General features: G+C 53.8%; 1 protein-coding gene across 1 annotated transcript in view; it reads right to left on the reverse strand.

Annotated features, from left to right (window-relative positions):
* Window positions 1–1135: 1135 nt before the first annotated feature.
* LOC144724377 (uncharacterized) overlaps window positions 1136–25592 on the reverse strand; it is a 30337-nt gene continuing 5880 nt past the window's right edge. Inside the window, exons 6-30 of the mRNA XM_078603462.1 lie at window positions 24912–25010; window positions 24384–24488; window positions 23859–23960; window positions 22796–22894; window positions 21582–21782; window positions 20714–20815; window positions 20088–20298; window positions 19133–19308; window positions 17152–17283; window positions 16390–16506; window positions 15452–15550; window positions 13925–14125; window positions 13269–13367; window positions 12467–12664; window positions 10982–11083; window positions 10436–10534; window positions 9681–9824; window positions 8169–8257; window positions 6299–6518; window positions 5522–5731; window positions 4364–4543; window positions 3707–3984; window positions 2626–2816; window positions 2053–2308; window positions 1136–1700 (exon numbers count right to left, since the gene is read on the reverse strand). Of these exons, the coding sequence (XP_078459588.1) occupies window positions 1136–1700; window positions 2053–2308; window positions 2626–2816; window positions 3707–3984; window positions 4364–4543; window positions 5522–5731; window positions 6299–6518; window positions 8169–8257; window positions 9681–9824; window positions 10436–10534; window positions 10982–11083; window positions 12467–12664; window positions 13269–13367; window positions 13925–14125; window positions 15452–15550; window positions 16390–16506; window positions 17152–17283; window positions 19133–19308; window positions 20088–20298; window positions 20714–20815; window positions 21582–21782; window positions 22796–22894; window positions 23859–23960; window positions 24384–24488; window positions 24912–25010 (4275 nt within the window). The remainder of the gene's footprint in view (window positions 1701–2052; window positions 2309–2625; window positions 2817–3706; window positions 3985–4363; window positions 4544–5521; window positions 5732–6298; window positions 6519–8168; window positions 8258–9680; window positions 9825–10435; window positions 10535–10981; window positions 11084–12466; window positions 12665–13268; window positions 13368–13924; window positions 14126–15451; window positions 15551–16389; window positions 16507–17151; window positions 17284–19132; window positions 19309–20087; window positions 20299–20713; window positions 20816–21581; window positions 21783–22795; window positions 22895–23858; window positions 23961–24383; window positions 24489–24911; window positions 25011–25592) is intronic.

Below are 25592 nucleotides of genomic sequence, written 5' to 3' on the forward strand. Positions count from 1 at the left end.
TTGTTGTTGACCAGTGAATTATCTATTGCTCTTCAGTTCTATTACTGGTAGTGTACACGGTACAAGAGAGGCCCCGGAAAATCACTTCTGCTGCAGATCCCCCAATGTTCCAGCACCAGCACTGCGTGAAGTCGCCGTGCCAAGTCACGTGCTACTTGCCATCCTGCCTGGGTTCGCGCTGTGAACGTGGTGCGTGTCACAGGTACGGTACCCGCAGGGGAGACTTTGGGCCTGCGGCGGGCGAAGCAGTGGAGCCAGCTGGCGGTGGAGTGCACGGGGATGTCGATGGAGTGCGAGTTGGACAGTCGGTCCACCTCCTCCCCCCCGTCTGCCAGGGATTCACTCGGCAAGTCGACAGCGCCTGCGGAAGAGCGAGGATAAACATTTCAGGGGAAATACTCTTTGGTTCTTTCGGTAAAGTCACGTATAAAGATAAAATAATAAATTATTTTATCTTTATAATTCCTGCAGTCACGAAAGCTCCAAATTAAGATTTCAGGGGAAAACCATAGTACCAGGGGGACTGAATAGGGCTGAGCACTGCCCCTTTCGGGACTCTCTTAGTGTGGTGAGTGCTGCATTCAACACAATGATTTACGTGCTGCCCCTGAAGATTTGTAAACAAAAATATGCAAAAATATAGTACAATTCAGTGATGGCGGTCATGACCTTTCCTCTTCTGCGCGGGGGGTGAGAGCTCATGCAGAATGCACAATAGGCACAAGCAGATCGCATTGCTACTTATTCTGTTCAGCGTTTATCGTTCGTATAACGTTTGTTTAACATTAGTGCGTCGTGCCCCCCCTTGAGTTATTGTCTGCCCCACTTTAAACAAGGTCACGCTACAGGCTTGCTGTATTTTTTTTCACAGTAGCAGGCAATATTTTTCAGTTTTTCCATAACATGTGCATATTTATGTGTGTGGACCATTTGGCGGTAGTGGGGAGTGGTAGCGCGCTGCGCTGCGAACCCCGCAACTCGAGTTCGATCCCCGCTCACAGCCAACACCAGTGACAATTATCTGAACCGGTCACAGGCCTCCCCTAGCTCGACTCAGCCTCAAATGAGTACCCGGCGCGAAATGTAAACATCCACCCCCCTCGTGTGCCGCGGCGGCCTTCATAAGTGCTACTCGCTAATAGCACTTGCCACACCAAGAGCCTTTCCAGGCTAACACGGGGGATCTTTGCCTCTTGTTTGTTTGGACCACCTGGTTCGTACCCTTCCTGCATGCGCAGCGCTGGAGCTGCTGCAGCAGCTGCGTGACGACGTTGAGGGGAGCCGGCGGCGACGTGCGACGCGTCGCCTCCCTCACGAGGACGGCGCGGCCGAACTTCCACTGCGTGTCGGACTGCGCCTGGATGCGCTGGTACGTGTCGCTCATCATGGCGATGAGCAGGTTGATGAGCACGATGAGCGTGACGATGAGGTAGACCCCGAACGTGGCGTTGACGAGGGTGGACACGATGGACGGCGAGCGGCTCACGTCCGGCAGGGAGTTTTGGTCGCCCATGCCGAAGAGGGAAAAGAAGAGCAGCACGGTGACGTCCAGGGTCGTCTGCGCCGCCGTGGTCGCGTCCCACGCCGCCGCCGCCGTCGACGAGTTTCCCACCGGGTCGCCCTGCGGGTACACGGGCTGGCACAGCGCCGTGAGGTGCAGCGTGAACGCCACGTGGAAGATCCCCAGCACCATGCCGAACCTGGGGAAGAGTGGGAACACAGGAGCGGAACGCGGCACTCGCGCAGTCACCCCGGCAGCATTTTCTCTTTCGCTACGACTGTAAATTTTCGTTTTAAGCGAAGTTTTGCGAAGCGTCTCCAGCTGCGGCAGCATTTGGGCGCAGCGTTATAATGCTGATCAGTCCACTGCCGGATGAAGGCCTCCCCAAACTGTGGCAAGGTAGCATTGGTGTTGGCACGGTATTGGCCACCCACCCCCCGATGTGCCGTGCCGGCCTTCATAGGTGCTCGCTAACCGCACCCGCCCCGACAGTCTGTCAACGGTTGCACGTGGGATATTTGCGTTTGTTTCTTCTCTGCGTGAAGCGATACCTGGCGAGGTCCTTCATGAGGTCGCTGATGATGATGGCCCACGGACCGAAGAGGTGGTGGAAGGAGAGGAAGTCGAGCAGCTGCACGCAGCAGAAGGCCAGCGCCTTGGCCAGCAGGACGTTGCGTGCGCAGAGGCACTCGAGCAGGGCGTGCGAGCCCGCCGGGAAGGCGAGCGCCGACAGGTGGCACAGCAGGGCCAAGCCCGACAAGCCGAGCACCAGCAGCCGGATCCAGGCGAGGCCGAACCGCGACCCTCCTGGCAACGACAAGCACGCAGCAAACGCTGCTTGTCAGCGTCGGCCGTACGTACATACTGTACGTACATGCGTACGTATGGATGTTGAAGTTCCTTCGTGCCGGACGTAGCCAACCGTGCTAATCGAAGAAATGAATTTTCAATCGAAAAAAATTTGTTTTCAATTTACGGTTGATACCCCCGCAGTAATAAACCGGGGCAGGCGCCGCATTAAAAACCGTGAACCTCCACAGCCAAGCGTCGCGAACGCACTACCGCCAGGCCGTGCGACCGCCCCACTTGGTGCGTCTCACCGCTGCCTCGGCCGACGAGCCGGCCCTGACGCAACTCGGCGAGCAGCAGGCCCAGCAGCCAGGTGAGCAGGAGCCACTCGTTCCACGAGGGCAGCAGGTGGCCCTCGGCGATGGGCGTCACAGGAGGCCACACCACCGTGAGCACGAACAGCGACAGCAGGAACAGGTGCGACGCAAGATGGCACAGGAACTTGATGATCGGGATCCGAGTAAACCTGCAAAGTCGTCGTGAGCGTCTGGGGCAGTTGCTCTAAGGCGAGTACGTCGCATGTCGGACTGTCTCACGTATTTATGAACCGCCTTCACCCAGTGAGTTGCGTGGCGTAACCGTCAATTTTCCCGGATGCTCACATGTTATTGTCACCATTGGAATGTTTAGGATTTTTTTGCTCAACTCAGGTCGCCAGGTTTGTGATATCCACGGTGCCGCCGCTCTACCCTATCAATCAATAAATCAACGAAACTGCAAGATGCACGTGGATTAAACCACCCCTGAGTTAGACCGGGACAGATCAATGGGGATACAAATATCCCACAATACCAGAAGAGTGGAAGATTATATGTAAATATAGTGTGTTATTATGAGTATGTACAACGCCACTAACAACCGCTAGGACGTTTAATAAACTATAATCTATTTTTATTTTACTAGTTAAGGCCCACTGAGCTATATAGCTCTATTTCAGAAGCTCAACAAAGTGGCTTATCACGTGGACATTTCTAACAGCCAAATACTCTAAGTGCACGTTGATTCTAAATTGTGGAGAGAAAAACCTGAGGACCCACGCGATTACGGGGAGAGAGACACGCAAACTCTAAATATCCAGGCGTCAGAGACGGGATCGAACCTACGACATCCTGCATACCAGGCGAGGTAGTTAACATCTCACCAGAGGTCGCAAACGGGTTTTGATTCCTTACCCTTACCCGTACCCGGCCGCACCAGGGTCGCAAACGGGTACCCGTACCCGGCCGGGTACGGGTTGCCGGGTATCAGGTAGGGTACAGGTATCAGGTACCCGGTTGCGACCTCTGCATCTCACTCTCCGTGGCGTCTCTGCTAGAAGTTGCCCTCTGCCCCTGCCCCCCCCCCCCCCCCACGTACCTGTGGCCGAGAGGAAGCGAGAAGGCGACCCAGAGGGGTGGGCAGACGAGGAATCCGAGCAGGAGCAGCGCGAGGCACCAGGAGGGCCAGCGGAGGCCTCCCCGCCACACGTCGCTCAGGTGGTGCTGCACGGCGGGGTGCGCCGCCACCTCGCGCTGGTGGCACTCGATGAGCACGTCGAGCAGCGAGAGGCCGCGCTCGTCCACGGCCCGCAGCAGATGGGCGGCGCCGGCGCTTTGCGAGCCCACGGCAAGAGACAGCAGGTCCGTGGCCAGTGCCTGGACGGAGAGCGGGGAGCGCACGGGCACGGGGTGGCAGCCGGCGTTCATCTATTTGTTTTAGTCTTAGTCTTGATCTAGCCGATAACTATTTTTGTCGTTTCAACTAAGGCGGTGGATTTCGTTTAGTCGCGAGTCTTAGTGTCGTCGGACAGCGTGGCTACTCGCGCCTCTTCCACAAAGTCTGGCCAGTGTGAATAAGGAACGTTAGGTCCAATATCCTGCAGTCACCACGATCCTTATCATCATCAATGGTGACAAGGGTAATGATGATCACCAGTGTTTAACTTCTGCTGGAGCGATAGTACATTGGCTGTTCCACTGCGCTACGATGCCCTTGGCTCGCACCACCTGGCAGTGTCCACTTCGGGGTGCCCACCTGGCAGTGGCGCGCTGCCAGCTCGAGGTCGACGGAGCGCTCCTTCTCGCGCAGGGCGGCCGCGCCGAGCGCCCGCGTCAGCTTCACCGCCGCCTCCAGGGGCGCGGGCGCCAGCAGCACGAAGTCGTCGATCACGCGGAACTCGCACTGCTGCCCGCACACTACCAGGTCGTACACGAACTGCAGGAGCCTCGCGCACACACGCACACACGCACACACACGCACACACGCGCACACGGATGAAGACAAACGTCCTCCGTATTGCCCACACGGGTTGTTCAGGTCGAGTGCTGTTAGCGGGCACCGACTAAGGCCGGCAAGGCACGCGGGGGAGCGGCGTGGCCATTCACGGTCACCGTCGACTAAAATAAGAAATTCTTTGTCGACAGATATTTCCCGTCACTGATTGTGTTATAGACGATGTGTGCTGAACTTCTTTTGCACCGTACGTAGCCGACTGTGCTAATCGGAGGTACGGGGGAAGGACAACAAACTAAACACAAAAAGTAGTTATAAAGAAATTAGTTTTCAATCGAGATTTAAAAGTGCATAGCTTGAGTGGCTTCCTAATATCGGATGGAGGAGAGTTCCACACGGCTGCAGAAGCACATATGAAAGCGTTCGATGGTCAACTAAAAGTCGCCGCTGCGAGGATGACCGGAGTTCACGCGATGATGGTTTATGCTCCTTGACGAGATCAGCAAGTATTTCTAGATTTGAAGCTTTCGTGACTGCAAGGATTCATATTCTTAGGTTTTTTCGGTAAAGTCACGTAGGTAAAAATTTGTTTTTATAAAAGTAAAATAAAATAAAAATCACGACGTTTCGGAGGCAACACAAGCTTCCGTCTTCAGGTGGAACCGTCACAGCACGATAGCTGTATCAAGTAAAAAAAACGCAAGCGTGCTGTGACGGTTCCACCTGAAGATGGAAGCTTGTGTTGCCTCCGAAACGTCGTGATTTTTATTTTACTTTTATTTAATTTTACTTTTATAAATTTTAATTTTTTACCTACGTGACTTTACCGAAAAAACCTAAGAATATGAGATCAGCAAGGTATTGTGGCTCATTTGTGGAGGAGCACGACCTCAAAACGTATTCGTTCGTCAACCGGAAGCCAACGCAGCTCGGCGAACAGCGACCGGACACGGCGCTCACCCTGCGGTTGTGGATGAGGCGCTGGGTGGCGGGGGTCGAGTGGCGCAGCAGAAACGCCAGCACATGGCGGTGGCCCCCGCCGGCCGCGTGCTCGAGGGCCGTGCGGCCGTCACGACACTCGGCCGAGCCGGCCGCGCCGCTCTCCAGCAGCGCGCGCACCGCGGGGAGGCGGCCGGCTCGGGCGGCCACGTGCAGCGGGGTGCAGCCGCTCTGCCGACACCGGCGGGGGAGAGCGAGAGACGGAGATTCATTCGTTCATCACGCGGAGTCAGCGAAGGAGCATTGCGCGTGACGTGTTGCGACAGCATTCGCTTAAACCGCTCTTGCTGCCATACGCCGGCGTCTCGAGTGATTTGTTTGATCCACGGATCGCGTAGGGGGGCGACCACGGGGGCGGCGCCATTCCTTTGAGGGTCGCAGTCCACTTCGAACGTCGACCGCCAACTGAACTGAGCCCAATTTGCTGCAGGAGTTTGCTCGTCAAGAAGGGGCGACGTGTCCAAACAGAAGTGGCAGTCGTCTTCCCACGAACTAAGCTCTCAATCGCTAGGAGACTGGTCACGTCAGGATCAAACCCACGAGCTGTATACCAGGAGAGGTAGATAACATCTCGCTACTGTGGCGAAGTGCGTGGGCAAAGACACGGCCGCACGGGCGGCAACACCACGCCTATTTCCTTCAATATATGTGTACCAATTAGCGCGGTTGACTACGTACGGTGCGAAACAAGTCAGATAGTTCAACGTAGACGACCACCGCACCGTCATTCGGGCGCACCTTGTCGGTGGCATTGATGTCGGCGCCCTGGCCCAGCAGGAGCCTCAGCGTCTCCACGTGGCCGGCGGTGGCGGCGAGGTGCAGGCACGAGTGTCCGCGCTGGTCGGGCGTGCGCAACAGCGGCAACGCGGCGCGGCTCAGCAGCAGCCCCGCAACGGCCGCGTGGCCGCCCTGGCAGGCGAGGTGCAGCGGCGTCGTGGCCTGCGACGTGGCACGCGTGGCCCCATCGGGAAGCACGACCGGCACACGCTACGCGTTAGAATTCTGGCGTGGCGAGTTTGCGTCAATTATTTTTTTTTTTGGCTCTGGTTAGTTGGCACATTTATACCCTGCGATGTGTGCGTTGAACTTCTTTCACACGATCAATAGCTAACCGTACTAATCAGAGTTGCGGGGGAAGGACTAAACACAAAAAGCAGTTCTAAAGAAATACGTTTTCAATGTCTTGTAGCTGTCATCACTGCCGGCGGTCCTGGGCAGTGGTCATCCTCGTAACAGCGCTGCTAAGCACAATGGGGCCTTACCATCTGATTAACGAAATCGCCGGCTTGCCGTTGAAACCCGGGAGATATGAGGTGGTTGGGTGACTAAAGGGTCACAGCGCTGAGCCAGTGAAAGAGAATATGGAACGTACACGCTCACCTTGCATGATTTCCCAAGAACGAATATTTAGGAACCTTGGTTTCAAATTCCGAAATATTTGTATGCCAATATTTTTTAACAAAGCAATTCGTGCACATGAGTGTATTGCATCAGGGTGCCAACTTGTAACGTGCACAGTTTTCACTCGCACTCAAAGAGAGAGAGAACAACTCAAAGGCACAAGGAACCACAGACAACCAGGAAGGCAGCAGCTGGGCACTGAACCGAAACAATCAACAATTTCCCAAGCTCTCCGGTCCTCTATATATTAAGATCTTTTCAGCTGATTAAACACATTCCTGCGGAGGGAGCTGATAGGAATGTTGGGTTGCTTGGTCAATGGCCAGGGTCAACGGTGGCGTGGTGTATTCCGCAAATATGGCCGACTATGAGGGCGGGCACAAGCCGGCGTGAGTAGGTTAAACGTTTAAGGGCACCACGGGGTGACCAGCCCCTCCCCACCCCGCCCCACTCCTCCCACCCCCCACCCAGCCCCACCCTCCCCACCCAGCCCCTCCCCACCCTCCCCACCCAGCCCCTCCCCACCCTCCCCTCCCCACCCAGCCCCTCCCCACCCAGCCCCTCCCCACCCTCCCCTCTCCACCCAGCCCCACCCCTCCCATTTTTTGATGCACGACGGACGGACACAATAATCCCCTGTGGGCTGGTGTAACCAGGAGGTTCCTACCAGTATGAGTGTTTACATGTGGGAGGCAAGTAGAGCGCCCGGAGAAGACGCACGCATGCGGGGGGATTGAACGGGGCTGCATCACAAGATGCTGTACAGAACCGGTGGGCAAGTTTGAGGTTATTAAGCCTGGACTTACATACAAAGACGTACGTAGACTCACATAAAGACCGATATAATTGGAAATCCATACACTTACATCGATATAGATATCTAAAGATTTATGGAGAGATCATAAGACTCACACAGAGGCCCACAGAATTACATAGAAACCCGATAAATGTATATAGACCTATGTACGATATGATACAATTTGGATTCATATAGCATCTTAACGCGACCGGATCTCAACAGTGGGCAAGGTTATTTTACAGAGAGGGGCAGTCGGTGGTCACAGGCAGAGTAAAAGAGAAACGCCCCAAGCCTGGACAGCAGCAGGTAGTCGACAACACGGAGAGCTGGCCAGAGGGAACCGCTGTTGCCTTCGTCGTTGTCGTGAGCGCTGTTGCGGCGGGACCTGCCTGCGGGCCGACCTGCAAGTCCTCCGGCGTGCTCGGGTGGTTGAGGAGGAGCCGCACGAGGCCCTCGTGGCCGGCCTGAGCCGCCAGGTGAAGCGGAGTGAGGCCGCTCTGTCGCACAGGAAGAGAGCGTAAGAACGTTGGCAGCCTCCCTCGCACGCCTCGGAAACCCAAAGCGAAACCCTCATCACATCTCGTCTCGGCCATTCCAATGTCCTGTGGCAGTCTTGCCAAGGGGACTCCCAGTGGCAGCCGCCCCTATGTGGCGCAACCTGCACGCAGCGCCGGCTTGCAATTGGGGAAAGCCCCATGCGGAGACACGTAAACTCACATTGAGAGCAAGTGTATGGTGACCCATACACTGGTGACCCATACACTCGTATCGAGACGTGTAGACTTACACTCAGAGCTAAAGATAAGCATTTATGGGGCACTTAATGCCTCGTCACATCTCATCCCGGCTCTAGTTTTTACGTTTAGCTCACCACAGACACACGGAGGACAGGGCACGCAGCACCGGCTGAACGTCATCCGCTAGCTCACGGGCACTGATAACAAACCTCACCCCTTGGAGCTGGTTACCCGCCCACAGAGTGAAGTATGGTCAAACAGCCCACATGACCCGCACAGGTCGTTACAAGCTGTTGTGGGGTTACGTCGCGGGCAGCAGAGTGCACTGCAGAAAAATCCACTGCTGTCCTGCTCCCGTATATCTATCCTCATCTTGACCAGTCAGTTGCCTCCTTATCACTCTTCAGTCTCTCCTACCGTGGTTACTGTTTCCGTGAACTTCACTCGTTCATTCCTCCACCAACATTTATTCATGAATGTGGAACTTGTTTAGCACCGTACGTTGGCAACCGTGCTAATTTAGGACACTTGTCTGCCAGGCTGTTTCGTCTCATCCGCACTGTCCAACCACACCACACTGCAAGTCACAACAATGATTGTGCCTCTTCCCTTACACTGTCCAACTTTGGAATTGCCTCCACATCGTCTCGATTCCCAAGTTATTGCTACCTTGCACAACGCAAGAAACGCGAACCCTTATCTTGTACACCTTCAATAGTGCTGGGATTTTATCGCTGGCCAAAGGGCGTTTAGGCCTTTGCTCGACGACTGTGTTTAGCAGAACAAAAACCTGCACTGACCGGCATGGTGAAGTATGGTCAAACAACCCCCCCCCCCCCCACCACTCCCGACACGGCGTGGCGAGGCCTTCGTCCGGCAGTAAACTCACAAAGGGCTGTGAACTGCGAGACGAAATTTCTCTCTTTCACATATCACTGCCATTGCGACATGGGACCCAGGCCATAGGCAGAGCCGGTCACGGAGCAAGGGGGTGCGGCAATCGGTCAGGTGGGGGTCCCAATGCCGCTGAGAACATATCACGTGGTGGTTGTCAAGAGGGGCCCCAACTCGTAGCTTTGGCCACCAGGGGTGGGGGGAGGCAAGGCGCTCCCTGCCCCCGACGCTAGTTCCGCGACTTGGTTGAGACACAAATGACCGACGCTCCGGCTGCCCCTGCCCGCACCTCCTGAGCTGCGTCTCTGCCGGCGGCGACGTTGACGGGGTTCGGGCGCGCGCTCTCAGCGGCGGCCGGGACGCTCGCCAGCATCTCCCGAGCAAAGTCGACCTGCCCAAAGCGCGCGGCGACGTGGAGCGCCGTGAAGCCGGTCTGGGGGCAAACGAGCGAGGATTTCTTTACCGACGCAAGCGGCGTGCAAGCTGGGCGATGGCGAGGATTTGCAGGCGCGGTGGTGCTTGCTTAAATGCCTCGGCAACTCCAAGTGGCTTATATCGCATCTCATCCCAAACATCCCAATGCACTGCAAGCAGTCCAGTCGAGGGGTATCTTCCAGTGCTAGCCATCTCGTACGTGGCACGAAGTGGACAGAGCGCCGGAATTTAAATGGGTAAAGACCCATAGTGAGACCCATAGACTCATATACAGCTCCATAGACTTCCACAGAGATCCATAGCGCACACACTATAAAGGATTTAAATTTATGGGGCTCCTAAATGCCACAGCAACTCAAAACAATCTTTCATCAGATCTCATCTCTATTATACTAATGCCAGGGTGAAGGTTTATTTTTTATTTAGCCCCCTTATGGCAGCTGTCCCTGTGCGGCACAACGTGAATGCAGCACCTTCATGCAGCATGTTCATTTGTCGTTTTCCCAATGAAGTAATCGATCAACTTAGTGCGAGACACGCCCTGAATTGCGGTGTGTTGCTGAAAGGGTTGACAACCCCAAGAAGAATGAATCAACGTCTCGGTGGAACCTTGGTGCTGGTCACATTGAACGGAAATCTTTGCTTCAGAGCTTCCAGCACGTCGGTGTGCCCGTGCTTTGCTGCGAGGTGAATGGCCGCCATGCCCTCCTGCACAGACGAGAGACGTCGCAGATACCACTGCAGAAGCGTACGCAGCAGCAGCACGTCCATCGTCGCTGTCGTCGTCACCGAATAGGTTTGGTGTCCGTGACATCGTACGGCCCGATGCTGCCACAAAGACTCCACGTTTCACAGACGAGCATAGCCTGCCTGTCTTCATGGCGGTGATGATGATGAGGATGGTGACGATGACGAGGATGGTGACGATGGCGAGGATGGTGATGATGAGGATGGCGACGATGGCGAGGATGATGATAATGACGAGGAAGCACCCACACTTTACAACCAGAAATTTTATTAAATGGTATCCCGAGACAAAAACTTGACTCGGTGAACGCTGCGATCCGATTTGGCGCTGCCATGACGGTGATGTGTGAGGGGGAGAGGGGTTTGTGTTGGTGCGGAGCGGGGGGGGGTTGGAGGGCGCCGGCTCACGGAGTCTTCAGCAGCGGGGGAGGCTCCGGCCTCCAGGAGGATTCTCACGGCCTCGGCGTGGCCCCCGGCGGCGGCCAGCTGTAGTGGGGTCGACCCGCTCGCCTGCACGCACGACGCACACAGACACTTCAAGCACAACGCACACAGACACTTCAAGCGCCTGCACGCACGACGCACACAGACACTTCAAGCACCTGCACGCACGACGCACACAGACACTTCAAGCACCTGCACGCACGACGCACACAGACACTTTAAACACCTGCACGCACACAGACACTTCAAGCGCCTTGACGCACACAGACACTTCAAGCACCTGCACGCACAACGCACACAGACACTTCAAGCACCTGCACGCACAACACACACAGACACTTCAAGCACAACACACACAGACACTTCAAGCACCTGCACGCACAACGCACACAGACACTTCAAGCGCCTGCACGCACAACTTACACACAGACATTTCAAGCACAACGCACACAGACACTTTAAGCACCCGCCGGGGTTCGATGGCAAGATGTTACCTACATCTCCTGGTATACAGCAGGTTGTGGGTTCGATCCTGACCCTGACTCCTGTTGTATATTTGGACTTTGCATGTTCTCTCTCTCTCTCTCGCCGTGGTTGCGTGAATTTCGCTCTGGGTCCTCCCTACACATCTAGAATCAACTTGCATTCAGAGTATGTGGCTGATATAAATGTACACGGCATGAGCCGCTTCGTTGAGCCATCATTGTGGCCAGGTCGCTTCTGAAAAAAAAGGTCTACACAGCTCAGTGGGCCTTACCTGGTAAGATAAATATATATATATAGCTTAGTTTAAATATAAAGGTACGGCCAACTCTGTCAACTTCGTGACTCCGCGATGGCATCTTTGAGGTCTCCGGTACGGTTTGACCTCCCGACACAAGTACTGATCAGCCGCTAATCTGTGAGTACGCATATCCACATACACTCTGTATTACGCTGTAACGTGAGGACTACACAATGAACGCAGGTGTTTGTTAAATCTCCGTGTCCATGTCCACCCGGCAGTATAAAAGTGTGCACCCGTCGATCAGCAGCTCGTACGAGCTGGGGTCAAGTGTGGGTGTTTCTCGCCTCTTGCAAGACGTCTGGCCAGTGTGGAAGAGTAGGCCAAAAAACCCTCTCTGCAGTTGAGGCCCTTCCGCTAGCAGTGGCTAAATGTCTCAATGCAGGACCCTTGAGCCTCCGTGACATTCTGGGAGAAATACGAGGGCATTATGATAATTATGTTCGGCTCAATCAGTCTGCTGACCAGACGTTGGATGCGTGACCTTTTTTTTATTTCCACAGTCCCATCCAGCCAGGTATCTATACAATAACTTGCAAATCTGTTGACTGTATATACATTTCTTTGTCCGGAGGATTTCTGATCGACCGCTCCACCAATTTCAATAAACGAGGAGTCACTGGAAAGGGGGCGGGGGGGGGGCGGGCCCGGCGCGACCCCCTGACCTGGCTCCGCACGGCCGTCACTCCGGGGCGGTGGTGCCGCAGCAGCTGGCGCAGCACGGGGGCGCTGCCCCTGGCGGCCGCGATGTGCGCGCACGTGCGGCCTCGCCCGTCGGCCACGGCAACCAGCGCGGGGTGCCGCTCCACGAACAGCGCCACCACCGACGGGTGGCCGCTGTCAGCGGCAAGGTGCAGCGCTGTCTGCCCACCCTGGAGGAACATTGTGTGCCATCGTCGTCGTCGTCGTCATCATCTTGAATTAACCACGATTAAGGTGACGATTTTTGGCACAGTCATTTTGTGGTCACTTCATTCACTGGCGAAGTGCCAGAAAATAACGACAATGTACTGATAGTTTACGGACAGTACCCCACCGAAAAACCTGCTTTTTAAAATAGAAAAATACATTCTTAAATAGAGATATGCTCTATATAAGAACGGGAGACAGAGCAGAGCCTCACCATTCTGGTGAATTGCCCGATGATGCTGGATGCAATTACCAGCGAAACGTCGTACTCAAAAATTGTAAATGTTGTGGTTTCACGCTTCAACACACCGGTGGGCTAAAGCAGTGAACTATTTGTCTTTTGTCAACGTGACACTTTTTTACTGATTGGCCGTGTCGGGTGGTGGAGGGTTACGACACATTTATAAATAACGCGATCTAAACCCAAAAACGTTGATTATGAATATTATTGGTCGCGAAAGCCTACGTGTTAAACAAGAGATATTAAAGTTCAACATTAAAAAGCGCTATGCCCCTCCTGCCCTTCTCTCTACCTCGTGCGCAACCGGAGGGACCTACGTCGTCGGCGGCGTTCACGTCGGCCTTCAGCTGCAGCAGGGTCCTGCACACGTCCAGCTGCCCGCCCGTCGCGGCCAGGTGCAGCGGCGTCCTCCTCCGCTGCGCCGAGAGGAGATGCCAAGGCAACGGCACGGGGATGGAAACGAGCGCGCGACGAGATTCAACAATGTTAGCCGGGCACGACGGCTATGGCCTGTGACACGGAGATTCGGATTCTGGGATGGTGTGTCACGTGGATCAGGGCGTGCGGAACATTTGGCCATTGACTTCAGTTCACACGGCCCATCGATGACGTCGCTCTACAAAGGGTTGCTTCCAGTGCTCTTCTGGTCGCCCGTGAGGCAGAGCAGAAATCGGTACCGCCTACAGTCGCAAAACATTCACAGAACCAATTTACTTTGCAAGGCTATATTTTTCATTTTAATCATATTTTTCATTAATGATTTGATAACCCACTCACCTCAAGCGGTTACGCCAAAAGTCACCGACAATGCCCACGTGAAAAAAAAAAACTAACCGCTAAAAGCTCCGCCAACTCTGCAATTTCGAACATTTGGTTCTGGACCCGTGGACAGTCGGCTCCGTCACCGCGTCCACCTCCTCCTCCTCCCCCTCACCAGCGTGAGCACGTCCACGTCCTCCGCCACCCCCCTCACCAGCGTGAGCGCGTCCACGGCGGCGCCGTGCGTCCGCGCGAGCAGCAGCACGAGGGCCGCGTGGCCCGCTCCCGCGGCCGCGTGCAGCGGCGTGTGGCCCAGCTTGCTCTTGGCGTTGGCGAAGGCGCCGCGCCGCAGCAGCTCGCCCGCCACGCCGGCGCGGCCCGACTCCGCCGCCAGGTGCAGCGCCGCCTTGCCGTGCTGCGGCAGAAAGACAAACGCGGGGACGCTCCTCGGCGCTCAGGGGTGGCAGCGGGGGAGGGGGGGGGGGGGTTCAGATCCGGCATAGCGCCGCTGTGTACGCCGTGACAACGGGCGACGCTGCGTACGCTGGATCAAGACGCGTGTCGTTTTGTTTCCCCCCAGACAGCCTCTACTCCTGTAACGCCGCGTGTTGTTGTTGTTATTTTCATGATGTAACGGCGATTGAGCGAACAAAACCACGTCGCAGAGCGAGTAGGAATGAGCGGTTGTACGGCTGCCTCGGCGCAGCATCGTCACGCAAGGCACTGGGATGCTGCTGGATGCTTCTAGATGCTACCCACACGCCTCGGCGTTTGTTCAGCCTGCGTACGCATCTCACGTGATATCGCGGACTGTGCTCTACCCTACATGATATATTATTTCTTTAAACGCGATTTGTCTGTAACGCGGTGTTCTTCAGGAAGGCAACTACAGCGTTATAGGGGCACAGACTGTACTTAAAAGCACATGGTAAGGGTGCATACTGTGTTTTAATCCAGCGGATGTGTGTGTGTGTGTGGCCACAGTTGAATAACTTTAGCTGGGCGCTGGTGGCTACGATGCCACGTGGGCCGTAATCCGGCGCTGTTGAGGGGTCATGCACTGGCTCACCAGGAGAAGGCGGTACAGCAAGGGGACTAATCGCCATATGTTTACATCTGTACGGGGATGGAGTGTTTCCCCCTCACGTTTCCTCCGGGTGCTCCGGTTTCCTCCCACTTGTAAAATAATGAATCGGCTGAAAACATCTCTTGAAATAAAAACCCACTGTAGCAGGACCCTCCTGAAACGGAGTCCTACGACTCAGTGTGACTTTCCTGGACAAATAAAAAAGCCTATCAAATAAGTGAAGCAACACCAGGCACAACTTTGGAGTACGTCTTAATTTCCAGAGCGTCTCATCTTGATGAACCGTAGCGGAAAGAATGAATGAATGAACGCAAACTTTGCCGTGGTCACGTCATAAAAATGCCACCAAACAGGAATCCAGAAAAATGAGTGTCAGCGCGAGTGGCAACACGACGGACTGATGATGGAGTGCAGGAAGAGGCGCTGGAGAGGAGAGGGGACTGACACAGCAGATGGGAAATTATGATGACGACGACGATGATGAATGATGATGGGAGGACACTGTTACTGCCACCACTGGAGTTTCGTGAACCCAGCGACCTCCTGAAGAAAAAAATAAAGACCCCTCCCCGACCCCCCCCCCACCCCTCCCCGAGAAAAGCGATGGCCGGGAGACCGGAGCAGCCGGTGGCGGCTCCTCCCTGGAGTCCAGACCTCGTCGAAGACGTCGACTCTCGCGTGGTTCTCCAGCAGAAGATTCACGACCTCCAGGCGCCCCTCCTCGACCGCCACCATGAGAGGTGTCCATCCGTTCTGCAGGGTTGCGGTCACGCGTGTGTTTAATTTCAAAGTGCACCTGGCCTGGCACCGGAGCCGTGGTGACGTCACCCTCACTTCGTGGGAAACGGCGTGTATCGGTATTGGTTTATTTCACCAATGCCCCAGCATGCTGCATAGCTTTCAAAAACTAAATATTCACTAGATAAGGCATTGCCTTATCTAGAACAAGGAGAGCAATTAAGCATCTATAAACTCGGACAAGTGCAGAGTATAGCTTCCGATGGTGTTTTCGGGCTGTACCGCGTGTTGTTCGGCATGACGTCCGACGTTCCGCTCCACGTGTTGGGAGCTTCTTCAGGAACTGAGCTGTCAATCCCACCAGGCTGCAAGACGGTGGCTAGGAATCAGTTCCTGAAGAAGCTCCCAGCACCGACACGCAACAGCACGACCGCGAAAACCAACGCACGGTTCGCGAGTCTCAATGAGGGAAATAATGTTAGGACTTCTCAACATTCAGGCAGCACAAAGTGTGGGCTTTTACAACCAATATTATGGTTCACAATTGAATCAGCCATTAGATCTGGACAAATCTGTGTCGTTAAGCATCGCAAAAATGTTGCTGCGAGATCCGTTCTCCAACTTGCTCGGTGAGCTGCAACAAAAATTGGCGGTGCGTCGTTAAACGCGTGCACAAGTGGCAATCCCATTTGTTTGGCTGCGTCGGGTGGTGGAGGGACTGATGATGACGCAAAGTTGGCCGGATAATTCCGTGGCCCAACCCAAAATTCAACTGAAGCGATCATTCGGACCGCAGTCGCGAACCGGGATCGATTCCCTCAACTTCCTGCGGATTCCCGTTCGGCCACGGTCACCTTGGCCTGCCGGTTGAGGGCCCTCTGGGCGCCGTTTGGACCGACGTGGTTCAGGATCTCCGTCAGAGCGGCCACGCCGCCGGCTCGAGCGCTGTAGTGCGTCGGCGTCTCTCCAGTCTGGAGGGGGGAGACACCGAGGAGGAGGAGGTCGCTCGGAGCGACCAGCCAAAGTCACGGCCTGCGAGCGCTCCACCGCGAGTGAGTGAGCGAGTGGGCGAGTGAGCGAGCGAGTGAGTGAGTGAGCGAGCGAGCGAGTGAGCGAGTGAGTGGGCGAGTGAGCGAGTGAGTGAGCGAGCGAGTGGGCGAGTGAGCGAGTGAGTGAGCGGGTGAGCAAGAGAGTGAGCGAGCAGGTGAGTAAGTGAGCAGGTGAGTGAGCGAGTGAGTGAGTGAGTGAGTGAGTGAGAGAGCGAGTGAGCGAGCGAGTGAGTGAGCGAGCGAGTGGGCGAGTAAGTGAGGGGGTGAGTGAGTGAGCGGGCGAGCGAGTGAGTGAGTGAGCGAGCGAGCGAGTGAGTGAGCGAGCGAGTGGGCGAGTGAGCGAGTGAGTGAGCGGGTGAGCAAGAGAGTGAGCGAGCGGGTGAGTAAGTGAGCAGGTGAGTGAGCGAGTGAGTGAGTGAGTGAGCGAGCGAGTGAGCGAGCGAGTGGGCGAGTGAGCGAGCGAGCGGGTGAGCGAGCGAGCGGGTGAGCGAGCGGGTGAGCGAGCGAGCGGGTGAGCGAGCGAGCGGGTGAGCGAGCAAACGAGTGAGTGAGTGAGTAAGCGCGTACCAGGTACGTGTGTGCGGCGGGGTCTGCGCCGTGCTGCAGGAGGAGGCGTGTGACCTCCACGACCTCCGCGACCTCCCCGCCACCCGCCGGCCCCGGCAGCTCAACGGCGAAGTGCAGCGGCGTCTCTCCCTCCTGGCGGGCACCGGCGACGATTTAAAGACGTCGATTTGTGATTTGTCGCCTCGCGTTTTTTCCCTCTCATCGGTGTCGTTTTCTCAAATGAGTTTTCTGGTTGTTTGTCTGCACGGTTTGCGTCTCGTTGCGTTTGACGAAACGCAACAGCGGCTCTGCGAGATCGTGCGCGGGGTTCGGCGCGTGGTGTCGCAAGTGTCGGGATCGGTTTAAATCAATGAATCCCGTGCATCATTCCATGCCTAGTGATATAATAGTGATACAAATACGGTCATTCGTGGCTGATAGAGTTGCCTTTCACGCCAGGACATCCCACAGCGCTTTCAGTACGCATCCTGATTTTTATTGGATAATTGTACATTTCTAAATTTGTATTTAAAGCTTTCGTGACTGCAGGGATTCATATTCTTGGTTCTTTTGGTCAAGTCACGTAGAAGGGAAATAATAATAATAAAATAATATAAATATATTTATATTATAATATAAATATATTTATATTACTTTATTATTTCCCGTCTACGTGACTTTACCAAAAGAACCAAGAATATGTACATTTCTAGTTTAACACGGAGGCGTTCGCGACCAATATCATCCATAATAGAGGTTTTTTTTGGGGGGTTAGATCGCGTAATTACGCACATTCCTAGTGTATAAAATACATAATGTATACTTATTTATTCGGGAAAGCCATAATGATTCGAATGTCTCTCTTTTCAGGAGGGTCCTGCTACACGGGATATTTACTTGACGAAGATGCCTTCAGCCAGTTACTGAGCAAACGCACGCGCGCGAAAGGGGCCCACGCTGTGTCCCCGTACAGATGGGAAACAGATGGAGATTAGTCCCCTCGTTGTTCTCCTGGTGAGCCAGGTTATGGCTCCTCCTCTACGCCCATGGGAAGGGAGCTTCGCGGGATTTGTGCGATCCACCATCTCTCACTGCCTCCACCGCTGAATTACGGGCGTGCCACCACTGGCCCGGCTGCATGATACAGGGTGCTTAATTTTTTTTGACAATTTGCAACAAAACCACAAGAAATGTGCCTCCAGGCTCTGGAGACCAACTGGAGAAGATTCCAGGCGTGTGTTGATAATAATGGCGAACAAGTGGAGACTCTTCGGAGCTATTATGTTACGGTGTGTTATCCGTTCTTTTTCCATTAAAAACGATACTCCCATGTAAGTGCTGACATTCTTTTTAAGCACCCTGTAATTACAATAACATAAAGTTAAGGTCAAATGATAACCTTAAATTCACCTGATACCACTAGCAGGGTGTGGATTTTGTGCCGAATTTTAAATGGAAGATTGATTTGGAGTTCCCAGCATAGGGTGCGGAACGTCGGACACCAGGCCGAACAACACACGCTTTGTGGCGCAACCCGAAAACACATCTAGAGAGAGACCTAAACCGTGTATTGATTTTTTGTATTACTCTTTACTGCCGAATAAAAGTCACAAACTTGGTGTGCTGCCCAGGTGGACAAACATCCAATTTCCTGCGTGGACAGCGAGAGCGTGACCACCGCCATCACTCGTCCGTCGCGGGTGGCTCCCACCAACGCATGTGTGTGTGTGCTCGAGTGAGAGGCGGCTATTGCCGAGTTTGCTCTCATAAGTCAACAGCCGGGTCAGCAACAACCTCGATTTATTGGCGACTCAATTCTCGCTCCACTTCAAACGGCCAATATCAAGCGCGTGTGTGTTTGTGTTTGCTGTTCCGATGGCATAAAAGGTGAAATTGGAGCACGCGTGGACAGTTAAAAAGGAGTATAACGGTTGGCAGTCGATGTCACGATGCGGCTGTTGAAACGACGGCGAGGGCTTCTTAAATCGCGAGGCAGGCCCACCTCGTTGGCCTGGTTGACGAGCGCCGTGGCTTGGAATCGGCGCGGATCGGCGGAGAAGACTCGCAGGATCTCGCGCACCAGGGACACGTGGCCGTGACGCACCGCCACGTGGAGCACCCCCTCACCGGCCTCGCCACGGACAAAGACAAAGATCCCCCGGATAGCCTCCGATAAGACTTCAAGCCCGAGTCAATAAAACTTGCGTACCGATTTTGAAAGACAGTCATCAAATTTATATTTATTTAAAATGTTTGCTCGTCTTGTAAAACACTCGCAGACCAAGTTACTCGCAATCCAAGGTTTTACTCTATATGTGAAAAAAATATTTTAGTAAAAAAATATGTTAGTACACATTTTTTGAAATAAAAAGTGCTTTTTAAAAAAGACGAGTTTAATATTTTGTAAAATGTTGGCATTACTTATGGTGTAGAAATTAAGGCGAGCGCCTTACAAGCGGAGGGATGCAAATTCTCATTCTCGTTCGGGGGTTGATTAAACCGCTCATCATTCCTCAGAGGTCAATAAAATGAGCATCATTTTGTGGAGAAGTCAACAGTGGCTGTCCGCTAGAAATCCTCGCCCCTGCCATAGAACGGTGGAATTTCCACCACTTGCCCACAGCTGTAATCTGGCAATGAGCACCACCTTAACGCTCACTTCAACAGGAAATCACTTTGACTTGACTTTTTTACGTTAACATAAACATCTGTTTAGCTTGTGTAAGACGCTAGACTAAACACCACGATCGGTCGACAGAGATCGTTGATCGAGCTGTCACCAGGTCCACGCTTGCTTGGGCCTTTTCCGTCACGTCGTGGTTTTAAAGGACTGCCATGAGCTTTACAAGATATACGCAGCAAGTATCCTTATACACGTGACAGGTTGGGCCACCGAAGGGTAAACGTTGGGCCAACGTCGAAGCAATGTTGCACGTTTACTGGCTAATCGTAATGACCGAAGTGCAATTTCCCGGATGCCCGGTGGCCTTCACCAGCCGTGAGTGGGAAGGAAGCGTTAAAGAACTGATTGGGCATTAATCGCGGCGTGATGATACCACCGGCGAGCACCTCCGAGAGGCAGGTGAGGTCTCCTCCCTCCTCCAGCAGAGCCTGCAGCATCTTGAGGTGTCCGTGCCGGGCGGACACGTGCAAAGCCGTCTGCCCGTCCTGCCCCGGGGTGACACGGTGACGAGACGTTAGCTACCTCGCCTGGTATGCAGGAGGTTGTAGGTTCCATCCCAACTCTGACGCCTGCTGCTGCATATTTGGAGTTTGCGTGTCTCTCTCTCCACGTGGTCGCGTTGATTTTTCTCCGGGTCCTCCGGGTGTCCCCTCCACATTTAGAACAACACGCGCTTTAGAGTATTTGACTGCTATAAATTCACTCACGAACCTTGCGTTGAACATTCCCAGTTGCATCCAAATCGTTCGCATTGCTCACGTAACTTCACTCGCTGTCTCCCCCTGCTTCTTGTGGTTCAGTCTCTCACCTTCTCATGCAGAACCACGGTCATCTATGAATGCGCTTCTAAACAAAATGCCGACTCGCGTTTATTCCCATTCGCCTGTGGCTCCCCCACACCTTCTGAACGGCGTTGACGTTGGCGCCGCTCTTGAGCAGCATCTCGGCCACCTTCTCCCCCTCGGGCACCCGGGCGGCGATGTGCAGCGGCGTCTCCTGCGCCTGCGCGGACCCACGCGTACCTACGTTGAACTTCTCACGCAGCCGTACGAAGCCAACCGTGCTAATCGGAGGTGCTGGGGGGGGGACAACTGAAAAAAAAGCAGTTCTAAAGAAATTCTAGATTTGAAGCTTTCGTGACTGCAAGGATTCATATTCTTAGGTTTTTTCGGTAAAGTCACGATTTAAGCCGCACCACCTCTACATAATAATAGGCTCAGTCAACCATTCTACACAACAAAGACTCATTTCCTGGCAGTGATTTCAGCCACATCATCTCTACATAACAAAAAGGCTCAGTCCCATTTACACGCACCTTTACATCATCCGCGCCTAGTTTACACAACAAAGGCTCATTCCTAACAGCGTGCTTCAGCCGCACCGAACCTCACAAAAATAATATTCAGGGCCTACCTTGGCTCCTCCCACCCTCAACCAGTATATATACAAAGACTGTTTCTTGGAATTTCTCTCACTTGATACAGCTATCGTGCTGTGACGGTTCCACCTGAAGACGGAAGCTTGTGTTGCCTCCGAAACGTCGTGATTTTTTTTTTACTTTTATTAATTAAAATTTTTTACCTACGTGACTTTACCGAAAAAACCTAAGAATAAGTTCTAAAGAAAGTTACAGATCTACACGATTTAAAAGTGCACGACTCGAGTGGCTTCCTCGTATCGTAAGAAAGAGCGTTCCAGACGGCCGCAGAAGCGCATCCGAGAGCGCGAGCGATGCAGTGCCCGTTTCTGCGGGCCGCGTGGGACTCACCGGCCCCCCCGTGAGCTGCACCTGTGCCCCGAACCCGAGCAGCGCCTGCACGGCGAGGGGGCGGCAGTGGAGCGTGGCGGCGTGCAGCGCCGTGTGGCCGTCCTTGGCACGAGCGTCCGGCGGGGCGCCCTTCTGCAGGAGGGCCCGCACCACGGCCGCGTGGCCTCTCCGCGCCGCCACGTGCAGGCACAGAGCACCGGCCTCGGGGGAGACACATGCGGGGGACACACGTGGGGGACACTTGAGCCCAGCGACACGTCCGCTATAAATGTCCAAGCGACAAGCCACTTTGTTGAGCTGTCATTCGTGGTGGCCAGGTCGCTTCTGAAAAGGAAGTTGATACGTCAGAGGGATTTGCCTGCTAGGATGGGGATGGTTTAGTTTTCCTGACCGCAGGAATTCATATTCTATGGGTCTTTCGGTAAAGTCACGGAGATAGGTTACTTTGAACCTATCTACGTGACTTTACCGAAAGACCCATAGAATATGGCTTAGTTTTATTTGTACGTTTTGGGTGATTTGTTTTTCTTGTACTTTGCACTACATTCGTGTCTTAACATCGTTTGTTGTCGTAACGTTCTCTGTGGAGAAGAGCTTTATAGCTCATCGGATTCCTCCTCCAGTATAAATACTGATGCTGATTCTGGGAAACGTGACAGAGATGGAAGATGCTTGGCTCCCTTTGGCCTGGAGGCGGCGAGGCACGCCTCAGCACGTGCTCGCTGCCACCCCTTTTCCACTGCACGCCTGAGCCGGGACCACTACCCAGTTAGCCCTGCCTACTGCTCAAGTAGCCCCTCCCACTGTGCAGGTAGCCCCGCCCACTACTCGGGTAGCCCCGCCCACTACTCAGTTAGCCCCGCCCACTACTCGGGTAGCCCCGCCCGCTACTCGGGTAGCCCCACCCACTGCTCGGGTAGCACAGCCCACTACTCAAGTAGCCCCGCCCACTACTCAGGGAGCCCCGCCCACTACTCAGGTAGCCCCGCCCACTGCTCAGGTAGCCCCGCCCACTACTCAGGTAGCCCCGCCCACTGCTCAGGTAGCCCCGCCCACTACTCAGGTAGCGCAGCCCTTTTCCCGCAGCACGAGGTTGAGCACGAGGCCAGAAAGACGATGACCACCGGACCACGTTCCCGATCGTTGGCAAACGCTTCACGGGGGACAGCCGGAGCAGCCCCTTCTCTAACCGTCGGGACTGCCGCCTGCCTCACCTTGTTGGGCATCTGCAGGGGGACCCCCTTCTTGAGGAAGGCGAGCGCCGTGTCGGGGTGGCCGCACTGCGAGGCGATGTGCATCAGGGTGCTGCCGTCCTGCGGCAGACGATGCGACGCGCGGTTTTGTTGTGGAGGTGCCGCACGCGTCTCGTGTTAAACGTCGCCGTCGAAACCTCTCGAAGCCGGACGCGAGTAAGCAGGAATTTTGTGGGGTAAGCCAGGATGCTTCCCAAAGAAAATTAAAAAATATATATTTCTATACATCTTCTTGGTTCTTTCGGTAAAGTCACGTAGAAGGGAAGTAATAAAATAATTTTTATTATTAAGGGAAGTAATAAAATAATTTTTATTATTTTATTACTTCCCTTCTACGTGACTTTACCGAAAGAACCAAGAAGATGAATCCCTGCAGTCATGAAAGCTTTAAATCGAAATTTCTATACATCTTCTTACGGATAAAACCAAACTCTGAATGGAATGCTGTTTAGCGGGACGGGCACAACTTACGGCCATGATCTTTTGTCATTAGATTGTAAATATTAAATCGTAAATACTTCGCTAATTGTTATTCATCAGCGAACAACCATGGAGGCTGAACGGCTAAAGAACTCCCCAGACATCAGTTCATACCGTCTGTTGCCCTTATGGAAATCAGTCGCTTATCTAACAGCAATAACAATTGCTGTTAACCATTGATCACATATCTCAGATGTTAAGGACATACACGTGTCATTATTTGTTTAATCTTTTCTCAATCATCTCATTATTGATGGCATGCTGGACATCTCCAACAGCCGGAGAGACCCTTCTCCCGATTCGATCGGCTTCGTCCGGCTTCGACCGAGTCTGCCCAGTCCCTGCCAGTACCTTGGTCCTCTTCTTGGTTATTTCGGTAAAGTAATGTAGAAGGGAAATAATAAAATAATAAAAATACAACATAATAAAATAATTCTCACGACGTAAATTTTTATTATTTTATTATTTCCCTTCTACGTGACTTTACCGAAAGAACCAAGAAGATGAATCCCTGCAGTCACGAAAGCTTTAAATCAAAAGATACCTTGGTCCTGGCCATGACGTCCGATTTGAATTTGTCAGTCAGCACCTCCACCACGCTTGTGTGGCCACGCTCGGCGGCGATGTGCAGCGGTGAGCGGTCCAGCTGAGCACCACCACACGGGGCAGGGACCCGCACTCAGCGTCAGGACGTGGTCATGACTCTGCTGATGAGGCACCGCATGTCGAAAACCAGTGCACTGTCTCGTGTTTGTCCAACGCTGCTGAAATGATGCACGTGCCGGAAGGCCCTGTGAGGCTGATGGGATGTGTATGTAGGCAGGGAGCATTGTGGGAAGTCGGCACATTATTTACAGTGATTATTTCGACTGGACGTCACCAACGTTAATGGAATTACGTTGAGAGACGGAGGAACACATGAATTCGACAACATCTGCAGGCCAATGACACCAATCAAACGTGCCCGACACGTGTGCGATGCCTGAGACGTAACGCTCCACCCCCCCCCCCCCCGCCCCCCCGCGTTTCACTCTGTGAGATTCCTGCACCGGCGCAACGTGTCCCCAACCTTGTCGGTGATGTTGGGGTCAGCGCTGGTGATGTTGTAGAACAACTTGAGCATTGCCTCATCGCCCTCCCAGGCAGAGACGTGCAAGGGAGTGAAGCCCTCGTCCTGCCAAGAAACAACGAGATAACGATTCTCATCTGGCCACGTGTTTGCCATCAATGACATCACTCTCCTTCGTACGGCTGATGTTGATGTCGAGCAACAGCTATGATTTTACACCGCGGTGATTGAGCCGAGCGATTGCGTCAGGAGTGGCTGGGTGGTGCATCGTTGTGATGATGCCTCCTTCTTCGTGTATGCGAATCGGACAGCGAGTCGTCCTACGTTCCATGGTTCTATTCTGGGTGGCGACCAGAGTCGCCGCACACTGCCAGGGAGTTTAGTTTTCCATTTGCCGCATCATCATCGTCATCATCGTCAACATCGTCAACATCATCGTCGTCAATTATCACCGCGTCTGCTGCTGACGCCATGGTTTGTGTACGGATTCGGTTCAGGGGTTACGGCGGTGCCACGGGGCTCCCGTACGTTCTGGACGTCGGTCTGGGCGCCTGCTTCGACGAGGAGCCGCGCCACCTCGTGATCCCTCCTCTTGCACGCGACGTGCAGGGCAGTGTCTCCGCTCGCCTGCGCGGGAGACATTCTCACGGTTGGCGATGCACGGGTTTGTTTCCCATTTGCAATGTTCAACGTCGTTGTGAATTGATTTACAGCGCCCTGGCAACGTCCACTGTTGGGTGAAGGCTGCATCGGCCTGGGGTCTGGTTGTCGGATATTACGTGTCACTGGCACAAAGCTCTGCCCCCCCCCCCCCCCCCAAAACCATATTTCCATTTTGAAAATAAAACATGCTTCACATCGCTTTAAACTATTGTCATTGTAGTGCGTATTTAATGTGGCGCTGCACTCTGATGTTGTAGGAGTGTTGTTATTTATTTAAAAGTATATCTTATTAAGTAGAAAGTGTTGTCTATATATATTTAAAGTTGCGCATTTTGATGTGACGTCACATTTCTCAAACCCCACCCCCCCCTCGTCACACATCGTCACAAATGTCTGACCCCCTCCCCCGAGGTGCGTGACATCATTTATGGACGGTCCCTTATTGCGTTCGTAGGGCAGTGCCCGAACCACTGCGCCACCACTCAAGGGCAGTGTTAATATATAAAGGATAAAACCAAATATATAAAGGATAAAACAAAATATATG

The sequence above is a fragment of the Lampetra planeri genome, chromosome 2 (genome assembly GCF_965212315.1).
Source record: "Lampetra planeri chromosome 2, kcLamPlan1.2.h2, whole genome shotgun sequence".
Lineage (NCBI taxonomy): Eukaryota > Metazoa > Chordata > Hyperoartia > Petromyzontiformes > Petromyzontidae > Lampetra > Lampetra planeri.